Here is a 12004-nt window from a genome sequence, read left to right as displayed (position 1 = left end):
TCTCCTATTCTACAGTGGGAGCTTCAGTGAAATGCTGGCACTGGATAATTAGCTGGTGCTAATCTGTGCCTTCAGTTTTGGGTAGTCCAAAGATGACTTGATGTTTCCTTTTCTGAAATAAACAAAACCAGCTTCTGAACTGACAGAAAATAACAGTAGTTCTTAACGGCTAATCATTACCAGCCTTTGTCATGGGGTTGTAATTGTTTCATGAATTCTGCTTCAATCAGGGAAAATACGCTTAAGTGCCAATAAAAGTTTTTATGCTGCTATGATTTCCTCCTGCCTCATCTTCTTCCTCCCAATTTATGGCTTTATTCCACTGTCTCTGTTACTAAGCAACACTGTACATGGTTTTAATGCAAATGACTTCAAACTCTCTGGTAGTGAGGGAGAATAACATCAGGTTAATTTCCTGATTAATATATGCTACAAAGAAGTGCTATGCACTAAAAAAAAAAAAAAAAAAGGATGATGGCTAGGAAGCTGCCTTATAGCATAAAGAAATAAAGTATTTAATTTTTTGGTATTTTCTAGATTGTCTTGTCTGTATTTAAGACAAGCTTTCCAAGCAGATGGATCAAATGCTTGGTTCCGTCATTTTGACTTGATCTGTTCTGTGTTGAACCGCCCAGCTTATTGCACAGTGTATATGCCATGATGGTGCAAGTAGTTACCTTGTGGTTGCATGCTATGTTTTCATCTCTATAAAAGAGGAGATTAAATGATTGTTCAGATGCTAATTTTGCTCCATTTCTAAAATCAATTATAGCATGTGAGACGTTTTACAACCAAGCCTTGTCTTTTTATTCAAGCCAATAGTAAAATTTCAGCTGACATCAGAGTGAATGGGATTCAACCTGCGTTTGTGCTTGTTTGAGAAATATCTTTTGCACACCACAGTACCACTCCCTGTATTCTTAAAGCTCTTCAGTATTGTGCATTGGAGATTATTGTGTATTTTCATCTTTTTTTGTATCATCTTAAAAATGAAAAGTGTCATTTAACAGGCTAGCAGTTATAATCTTATCCATACAGCAATACCATTTTAGATAGAAATAAAACAGATTCCAGTACCACACTACAGAAATCTTAGGAGCAGTGTTTAGACTGCAGTGTTTGCTCACAGGATCAGCTGTGACAGGTTTATGGCCAATGTTTGCAGAACTGCTATGACTTTACTTCTCTAAATCAATGGCAATGCTTGCTATCACAAGGCGGAATGTGAAAGTCTAAATGTAGAATATTAAAGGGTTTAAAGTATGCTTAAATGCATGTTTGCAACTTTGATTCCTGTCATGCCTGAAGATTTATACCTTTCAAACAGCCTGAGGTAATACTGAGCCTTCAGACAACTTCTGCCTTTTAGATAGGCTTTTAGTTTGAAATCTACCTATTTCCAAGGTAATGAAAGCAATGGTGTGTAATACAGCTGTGGGAACTAGATCTGTGTTGAGCTGTCCTCAAGTGTTTCTTGTTCTATGTATTTTTTAATTTTTTCCCTCTGCTTAAAAAAATATTTTATCTCCTGTTACTTAAAGAGGTCCTCTGAAGGAGAAAGAAATGCTGAAAGGACTGCCAGCAAAATCCTGACAAATGCAGAGTCAGCAGAATTAATAGTAGGCCAGAAATCTAGTTTAAATTTTAAAGTAATGTTTAAATTTTGATTCAAAACTCTTGCATAAGAATGTTTGTTTGTTTTCAAATTTGGTAGAGACCTCCTGAGAGGATTTCATTGTGCTTTTGGGAAATTAAACATTTCCCAGATTCAAAGCATATAGAGAAAGTCTTAGACTTTGTTTTCTGTGAAAACAAAGATTTAAAAACAATGTGGGATTCACACAGTTACAGAGCACATCCTTAGTACTGCTTGCGTGGTTTTTTTGCCGCTGTTATAGTGTACTTAACAGCTATACATTAAATACTCTCTGCCGGTTAGGAGAAGAACATATAGTAGAAAAAACCAAAAGTTAAATGTAGACATGGTTAATTAAATACAAGGCTTTGCCAAATAAAAACAAGCCATAGAGTATTTTAGTGCATATTTGCAGCACGCTGGTGTTCAACAGCGGCACTTCTGTGATATGTGCTGGATGGCAGTCAGTATTATATATTATCATTAAATGCAACACTGCAGGCATTGCAGGTATTTCATTGTAGGCAAACTGTAGGGATGTCCCTAGCTACAGCATTTTTTTCAGGATGTCATTGCCTCCATGGCTTTATTGGGCCAGAGGTGTAAACTTGATTTGCAGTAAGGGAAACTGGATTCCATAAACATGTGTAGAGCACACAGATATTCTGTGCAAGCTTGAATGTCGGGGGGATGATCTGCTTTGCAGTGTCAATCAGCTTCTCCTGTGACATGGGCGGATCATCAATCAAATGATATTACAGGAGAGATAAAGGCATGTTCTATCACGTTACAGCCTTGTCAAAATAGTTGAATTAACTTGGCAGAATATTTAGCCTTTAAACAGCTCCAAGATAAGCAGTGAAGTGTGAGGAAAATGTTAATCTTGTATGTAAAGTTTGCAGTTGTCTTTTGGAATGAAGGTAAAATTGGAATATGCCTTTAGATTTTTTTTGTAAACGTACTGTATACTTTTCTAGTGTCTTGACAGTACCATGATTCAGTTCCACATTTAAATCCAACACACACTTGTGGGTCACAGTAATGAATGTTGATGCTGTTTTGGCACTGATCTCTCAAGCCCTTGAAATACATTTGATATACACATTAGCGGTGAGTCCCACAGGAAAACTGAAGTCAGGTGCTTAGAGACCTTAGGTGAAAGAATTGTAGGAGCATATCCTTTGGTAGAACATTATCTAGACCTGAGCAATAAGTACAATGTATTTTTCCAATGTGCATTTAAAGTTTTCTTTAATTAACAGAAAATTGAGTCACCAACCTTGTTGATCAAAACAAAATTATGTGCAGCCTCAGAATTTCTGGGGTATAAGCTGTACAGATAACATACATTTTTATTTAGAATCCAGCATTCTCATCAGACTGTACTTTGTTTTGCTACCTGTGTTGGGAGTTAAAGCTAAAAGCACAGTTACTTGTAGGTTTGATGAGAAACAAAACTTGGAACAAACAATCTAACCATATGGTGTGAAGATTAAGTTAAACCAACACTTATTTAAAGTTATTTTGGATTGTTTAATATTGTCAATATTTCAAAATACAATCAATCTGATGTAGCTGTTTCTGTGAAAAAGGCTTACATTTTTTGCACAGTTAAGTTAAACAGAAACCTGTCTAATGTGGTAAATTTTTCTGAAGGAGAGCAGTGCACATCTACTGTCTACTCTCACATAAAAATTACAGATGAAGTACAGAAAGCTGTCATAGATAAGCAGGGAAATTCAAGACTACCAGAGATATAACTTTGCTGGATTTAACATGTATACACTGCACTCTATAGTACAGTCTAGTATATAATGTAAAGTATGCCTTTCTGCATGCCTTTTTTACATTTCTGCCTAGAGTAATCATAGCATAAACCTCAGGTTCAGCAATAACAGTTCTCTGACAGATGAAATTACATCTCTTGTACATTTACTTATGACCTGTCTTTGGAAAGTAACTTGCAAATCATACACATTCCTTCACTTTATGGCTGCTCTTATACAGAAAGTGGTCTTTCGGGTCTGCAATTTTTTATCATGCTTGGAGGTTTTTTACAGTGAAAACTGAGCCCTTATAAAAGCTTTAAAAAGGCTACTTAAATTAATAAAAATTTGTGAAAAGAACTTATTTTAGATCCTTTAGTATTTCATAGCTGTTTAGCAAAATTAAATATACATAGCACTACTGTAATATACATATACTATTTTTTTGTGATTTTTTTTTTTTTCTTTTTTTTGGCTTCTGGTTTAGGGTTTTTCTTTTTGGTGTATTTGTATATCGTGTGATAAACTAAGCATGAGGAGGAGTTCAGACTAGGTAGGCAAAGCTCATGTAAGTCCATATGCAGTACATGGTCTTCCTTTCCTCAGCATATAATTATCTGATGGGTTTATAATGCTTAATTTGACTTTTTTTCCTGAAGGAAAAGCCAATAGTGGCAAATCAGCTGCTAATATCTTATACACATCCATTGACTGAAACATTTCTGGTTATTCATTCAGTTTCATAAAAATGGCCAAGTTTACATTTGCTTGAGCATAGTAGTTGGAGATGCATCAAAGTGTGTGTGTGTGGGGTTGATGGTTGGACTTGATCCTAGAGGACTTTTCCAACCTTGATTCTAGGACTGAGTGTAGAGGGTGGTTCCTCATTTCTACTCTTTTTGCTTTCTTATTTTCAATGAGAGAGGCTCTCTTTTTGGCTCACTTTGGTTAAAAAAAAAATAGATTTTTTTTGTTTTTATTTAACAGGAGGGTGAAATATCTTCACAGTTTTGCATTTGTTCAGCAACAGTCTTTGCTTTCCACCCTGTTCTATCAATTTTTCACCCTCTGATTAAGCTGTAAAGCTCCAAGGGATGTATACCCCCTCCTGCACCAGGGCCTGTGCTTGACTCTAGCCTCACAGAACTGCCAATATATAAAGCTAAGGAATAATTAAAATACATAGAAAATACATAAGTTATTCAGTAGATAAGCTATAAAATTTCATAGGCCTAGCCTTTAACTATTTTTCACTTTTTTTCCAGTGTGTGACACTATAAAACAGAGTATGAAGTGGGATTTACTAGGGATATGTAAGATTAAATTCAATTTTATTTTCCTACAAATTTGAAATGGAAACATGTGATTCATTCTACCTTTTTTGTGGGTGGGGTGGGCGGGGAAAGCACCAATCCCCTCTTACTATGCTGGAACCTGATCCTGTTTCCACTGAACCCACTGTACAATGTGGCAATGTTTAGAAACATCAAAGTATCCACTCCAAGGAAACTTTACCAGCTTGGCCAGTTCTGGGAAACACAAGTGAATTACTGAATTGCTGTTCTACAAGTGATTTTGGAGCCGGCCAGGTAGCCTTTCCACTATGAATTGCAGACACAGCCTATATATCTCAGGAGTTTAGGGGGAGCTGGGTTAGACTTTGGATTAAAAGGGATGAGGAATGGTGGTATAAAATATTACAGCCTTAAATAGAAATACTTCTCTAAGATACATAGCTATAGATACTAATAATAGTGTAGTATTTACAATAATATACAAACATATTTATTTGCTTTGGGTGGATTAATAGAGCAGTGGAGATGACTTTCACAAAGACGTCTATTGATGACACGTATGTTTTCAGTAATACTTTAGACAATAAAAGTTCTTATATACCAGTAGTAAACTTCTACAATATAAAGCCATTTCTACTGAAATAGAAAACATGAATATCTACCATTTCACAACTTACGACTGCACAAAAAAAAATTAAAAGAAGATAATATCTAGTTCTTGTTACTTAATTTACTTTTAAAGCTGCAGGCCATGGCACTGGTCCACTAAAAAGATCGCCCAATGCTGTTCTCAGATGTGATCTGTACTGCTTTCTCGAGCATCTAGCCACGTCTGCAGAACTCACCAGTGACAATGAGCTTGACAGCTCTGCCATTAACATTGAGGATTTGTTAGTTCAGCCTTGGTAGTGAGGTCGCTGATGAAACGGACTCGATGATTGATAGAACCACCTCATCACTTTGCACAAGCTGGTGGGATGATGGTCTGGCCAAGCCTGTAATGTGATACAGAAGAGCAGAGCTGGGGACCCTGACCTTGTGAGCGGGATAAGAATGGTTTTGATATGTTCCAAACTGAGCAGGACATTATTAAGAAACTTAAAAGAGCCTCTCGGAACTTTCTGGAAGTTTTTACTACTGGCTGAAAGATTTATTCTTAGGTTCTTTTATTTTTCTTTTTGATCTGTTGCAAAAATAAAATTAAGTATTTACATTTAACACTAAATATTTCCAAAATCATCAAGTCTTTGCTTTAGGCCTTCTTCCACCCCCTCCCAAGTATTTTTTGTCCTTTCCATTGCAAACTTCTCCCTGGGAATACTTACACTTCAGGATATTTAAAAAAGAGGTCAGTAAGATAAACCATTGCTGAAGCTATGCAAACAAAACTAAACCAGACCTGGGAATCCTACTATATTCTCTGTTGCTGTCACAGTTTCAAGTAGATGATGAAAACCATCACCTAAATAGTATTTCTGGTAAAGGAAAGGACTTTTGGCTTTGTACTTACTCTGCAACATCTTGATTAGCAATGTAAGCATGAGGAAATTGTTAAACTGAGAAGCCAAATTAATCTCTATTGTATCTGTAATTATTTTGTTAGAATTTAGGCTAATCAGTGCAGATTATATAGTATGATTTAGGATAGGCATATAATGGGCAAACAAGCAGAGAGCAGAGCATGAAATATAAGTCGTATAGAGTACTATCGCACAATAAATAGAAATAAATATTACATATGTATATGTCAAACATAATGTGATTCAGTAATTATTCTGCCAGCAGAAAGAAAGTATTAATTCAAACAAGTCAACAGAGTATAATTGCGATAGATTAGGAGTAGCGATCCCTGGATTTAGGGCTAGCTGTATGCTGTCCCCATTAATACTGGCTTGAGTTCTTCACACCAGGAGAGTACAGGGACAGGCTAAGAGTTTGTCAAGTATTTTACTTTGGTCATCCTGAGAATGAAAAGCACTTTGGACACTTCTTTTTAAAATAACAGGATACTACTGTATCTTAATTAGCTTTGTGTTCTTTCAGATAGTGGGAGTTTGTTCTTAAACACACGTAGCTAGTTCTTATTTTGTATTAAATCAAGGTGGCTCAACAAAGAGCTCCTAAAGATGGTGAAGTCACATAAAGCCAAATCTTACTCCTCCTCCTCTGTTGGCAATGATTAGGTTCTGGGACCAAAGGATACTCTTGCCATCTCTTACCTGCCCTTCAGGAGGGACCATACAGCCAAGGGTCCACAACAGTGGCCAGATCCTGCACACTCTCACACTGCTCCACTGCCTGCTCGTGCCCCAGGCATGGGCTCCAGCACAGTATTTTCAGCAAGCAGCTAAGCGTGGGAGTGTTAGGCTCACCAACAACCTGTTGCTCAGCGCCTGCTTTGGGCTCAGCTAGATGCGTGATGGAAGCGGTGTGGGTGTGCTGAGGGAAACAGGGACAGCTCAGTCAGCTGTCAGTTTGGGGCTTTGTGGGTATGCCTGGAACTGCAGGATGTGGCTGTACAGTCACTCCGTGTGCCAGAAGAGTTTGTGCTCTGCTGCTGCCTAGTTAGAGTTGCTGGAGAGTTTCACCTTTAGATACTTTTCAGTATCTTTTTTTTTTTTTTAAGGGAACACTAAACTAGGGTCCACTGTATTTGGCAGATGATGACCTACCCCTTAGGACCCTTAGGAGAACAAAGATTTCCCAGCATTATTTAACAGCAGCTTTGCCCTCCACTTTCTTTGCCTACCAAATCAAGGTCAGTCTTGCCTTCAAAGCACACCAGCTGCAATCCCCTCCTGCCTTTCCTGCAACAGCCCAGCCAAATGTGCATGCTCGTGCTTTTTCCCATGATGCAGGTAGGCACAGGTGGCACCAGCAGCCTAAATTACGCAGTCCCTTGAAAATGCAGGATCTGGCACGAAACGATCAAAATCACTAACAATGGCTTCTCTTCTTTCTCTTTTCTGCTGTAATACAGTCATTTTTACTGTTCACGGTCACTACTGATTCTGATTCTTTTTCTTCTTGGTGATAAATAAGTTCTTTCAGCTAAATACTTAGTTATCATGTGCACAAATACGCTTTGATTTTTGTTTTCATATGTATATACTTCTCTTTGGGATGGCTCTTTTAGTTACGCAATTGACGTTTTGCAAATGAGCTATTGTGGTCGTTGGGGACACTAGAGTTCAGTGACCAAAGGCATCAGCAGGTGATGAGGAAATGCTTAGCCTCTGTCAAGGACGTTAACTGCCTCCCAGATGGACAAGTTTGTACTTAATTTCTACAGAAGGTTTGACAAAGGTGAGGATCTCCGGATCCATCAGGACACGGGGAAATATTGCTGCCTCTTCCTGTAACAACTTTTGAGATGAAAAACAAATTTGTGGCTGTATCCAGCAGGTGGCAAGCACAGCACACTGTCTGAGAGCTCTGCTCCTGCCAGGGGAAGCTCCCGATGCTGCTGCTCAGCATGTGCACATGTACATGAACAAAATATCGTACAGATAAATAGCAAGTTCTGTCAGTCCTTCGTCAGCTTACTGAGTGCTGAGGGAGTGGTACTGTTCTGGATGCTGTTTGTAATGCATGGGACTATTGCTGTATTCGTTTTTAACGAATAGCTGTCTCACATATAAGGATAGATGTAAGCTAAATATAAAGCATTACATACAATAGGAATAATTTAACCGTGTCTTTAAATGACACTCAGGTTTCAGATTTTGAGATACTAGCTTGCAATTAAATTAGCTTAAACCTTCAGTGAAAACATTTTTTAAAACATGCACCTTTAGAAGCTTTAGTGAATCTTCACAGTGCCTTGTGACATATATAAGTAGAGATTGATCCCAATTTGCAACTGGAAGAACAAAGACAAAACTGAAGAAACTTGCCTTAAAATAAGTGAATGAAAGAGCAGGAAGAGGCACAAGGTTCCAGACCTGGTTGCAGTCCCATTTTTTTTCTTAAGAAGTACTAAACTACAGAAATAACTTTTCTGTTGTGTTTTGATTTAAAATGATTTCCTAAAGTAAAAAAAAAATTAAAGCATTATTTGTGTATATGCAAGGGACTGATAACCAGAAAATGTGGATAATCTAACCACTTGCTACCTGAGATAAAGCCACATTAGATGTATGATTTTGAAGGTTATAAATACTGCAAATTTTCAATGGTCATGTAACTGTCTACATGATATATATGAAGTTTTGGAATTTCTTCTGAAGTTTTACTATGTCAGAAAGTATTTATGAACTTGTTTATGTTTGAAGACAATAAATGAGTGTGAATCAAGGATTAATAGTTTCTGGAGCTCGTTATTTGAGGTATAAAGGACATATAAGTGTCTCATTAGTTGAAACTTCCTACAGTGTTTATCATCTTTCCCCTATCATTTGTATGGAGAGTTTAAGCCAGACTTTTGTTCTGACTTATGCTAGTATAAATTTGAATTTGTTCCATACACATAAAAAAAGTTCTACAGGGAGCAAATACTCTAGGCTTAGTTTTGTATGAATGGAGAGTAAGTCCGTAAAAGCCAAGAGTAAGTTTGATCTGGAACGTTTTGTGATGTGACTAAAAGCATTATTAGCTAAACTGTAATACAAGCATTGCTACATTTTTGTTTATCAGAATGGGGGTTTATTAAATGTCAGGAATTTGAAAAATTGAGTGGATTTGATCATCAAGTGCACTGGTGGTTATACAAAAATAGTTTGAAGTTTTCTGATCACCTCTGTCCCAGAACTCATGTTTTCAAATACAGAATTTTACTATTAGTCACATAGAGTATGGAGTCAACCCACTCCGTAAGTAATGTTCTTCAAAGTCAGTGTGGCATATCATGAGGAAAGGTTAAGTGAACTCCATTTTTGTTTTTATATAGATATTTTTTTAAGCTACTATAAAAATACCTGCTGGGATATAAATGTACATTAATGAAGCAATGTTTGAAATCTATGAGTAGGAATATAAATCTAAAAATATTTATTCTATATTTAATAAATAAATCTGCATTTTGTTGCATATATTATGAAAAATTTGCCATTTAAAAAATGAAAAATAGTAGCATAAGGTCCTTGAAATTGGTTTCATTCTGATTTAAATTTCCATTTGAGTTTAAAATTGGGCCTCTATATATAGCATATATTTGAAAACGTATAAATATGAAGATATGACACTTATTTCATTAAATCCCTAAAAACAAGCAGTGTCGTTCCATCAGGTTCTTGAACAAAATTTGGAATAGCTCATGAATGTGCAAAACAGGTCCTTCATGATTCATGTAATTTATACAAGAAGCCTTTCCTTTAAAAAGATCTCTGAAGTTGAGTTAGGAGTTTTCTCTACCCTTCTTTTGTAGCCCTGAGTAAATGGCAGGATGCGGACAGAAACTCTGACATGCCTGTTCACCATTTATGTTGCTTTTTGGTAAAGAAAAACAAAACGAAAACCAAACAGTCCTCTTCACAATGCAAAATAGAAGGCCACTGCTAAATCTTTACAGTATGATTTCTCTGAGGTGATCTAATGTTTCTGTAATGAGCAGTAAGCTGTGATGTTCAGAACTGCAGATGAATTTTGTCATTCTTGCTCCGTTGTTCACAAGGTTGTTCAAGAAAAGGAGATTGCAATAGGCATCACTCGGTGTCGAAAGACCTGGCCGTCTTTTTAGTGGGCAAGTGTATATTTTCTGGTGGCCGGTATGAGAGGGAGCTCATTTTTGTTGTTAGGCTTGGATGTGTGCTGACATTTGGTGGAATGTATTTTATTAGCTGAAGGAAGTATTTTTTAAAGTTTTTTCCAAAAAAAACATAAAAAAAAGGATTCAAGCAATTGTTAAAGTAAGCAATGCAAATGGTGAAGGGCATAGCTGTATCCACAATATCAGTGATTTTGCAGTCTGTTATTACATGTAATTGAATTAATACATCCAGAAAAGTGAACACTTGATGAGGAATCCAGGAAAAGAAGAAGAAAAATACTATTGCCACAATCATCTTAAAAATATCATCATTTCTAGTCTTATTTTTTTGAATTTGATATGCCTTCTTCAGGGTCTTCCAAATTAAGGTGTAGCTTGTTAATATGATCAGAAAAGGAATCAAAAAGCCCAGCAAATTTTTGGATAAACCCAACCCGACCCGGAGCGTTGTGTTATTGTTGTCATACCGAAAACCACAGACTGTCATGTTCAAGTTCTCAGCAAAGAATATATTACGGTGAACGATGACGGGCAAACTGGCCACTCCGGCGAGAAGCCAGATGACAATGCAAGTTATTCTGGCAACAAACATGGTACGTCGAATTCGGGACTTCACTGGGTGTACTATGGCCAGGTACCGGTCGATACTAAGGCATGTGAGGAGGAACACGCTGGCGTACAGGTTGAAACTTATCCCCGCTGACGCTAACTTACATAAACAGTTGCCAAAAGGCCACTGGTACTCCATGGCTGTGTAGGCTGCCCACAGTGGCAGAGTTATTAAGAAACACAAGTCAGCCAGTGCCAGATTTAGAAGAAAGATGCTGGCTACTGTTTTTAATTTCATGTAGCAGTAAATGACAATAACGACCAGGCTGTTCCCAAATATACCTATGATAAAGATGATGCTGTAAACAGTTGGAACCATAATGTAGATGTAACTGTGCCTTCCTGAAACAGGACAGTCGACGTGGATTCTTTTAACGGTTTCTTCAGTAGAGTAATTTGGGACCATCTTGATCTCTTCAGCTGTAACCTAGCTCCAGGGAAAAAATATAGAGTTCACACCTAGGAGGGGAAAAGAGGAAGAAAATATTATTCATGACAGGGATTTAATTTTTTAAAAGTTTCATTTAAATGTCAAGTTTTTGTCTAACACAGTGTATCAATGTCTTTGAATTTAAAAATAATCTTGAAGTGTTTTCTCATGCAATTTCTATTCTAACATAGACTTTGTTTGCAGAATCAAACAGAAGAAAGAATGTTAGGAGTTGGCTGAGCGTTGTTAGATTCTTTTTAATGTAAATGAAATCTAACAAACTTCTTTCAATTAACAAGGTTCCAATTTAAAATAAGACTGGTTAGTGAACATGTCATAAAAATAATAGACCCAAAATAGCAGATGACTATAAATTCAGGAGAGTCTTTAGGTTATTTTTTTCCACAAATAGGTAATATATCTAATAAGCAAAGTTATTCAGGTATCTCAGAAATGACACTTAAGCACTCTGAATACCAGTTCATTCTGTAATTACAAAATGTAATGCATTAAGGAAATAAGTGAATTCAGATTAGGTACTTATTTTAATCTCTGATGTGA

General features: G+C 36.7%; 1 protein-coding gene across 4 annotated transcripts in view; it reads right to left on the bottom strand.

Annotated features, from left to right (window-relative positions):
• Window positions 1–2870: 2870 nt before the first annotated feature.
• The window catches only part of AGTR1 (angiotensin II receptor type 1), a 30414-nt gene continuing 21280 nt past the window's right edge, over window positions 2871–12004 (bottom strand). For 3 of the 4 annotated variants that reach the window (XM_075098890.1, XM_075098889.1, XM_075098888.1), the window contains one exon: window positions 9319–11472. In XM_075098890.1, coding sequence (XP_074954991.1) covers window positions 10340–11419 — 1080 coding nt within the window. In that variant the 5' untranslated portion in view covers window positions 11420–11472 and the 3' untranslated portion in view covers window positions 9319–10339. Of the gene's footprint in view, window positions 5693–9318; window positions 11473–12004 lie in introns of those variants that run through there. The other variant, XR_012661517.1, reaches the window with a different exon arrangement.

Source organism: Phalacrocorax aristotelis, chromosome 7, assembly GCF_949628215.1.
Source record: "Phalacrocorax aristotelis chromosome 7, bGulAri2.1, whole genome shotgun sequence".
Classification (NCBI taxonomy): Eukaryota; Metazoa; Chordata; class Aves; order Suliformes; family Phalacrocoracidae; genus Phalacrocorax; species Phalacrocorax aristotelis.
The sequence above is the reverse complement of the archived record's forward strand: the minus strand, read 5'-3'. Positions and strand labels throughout refer to the sequence as shown.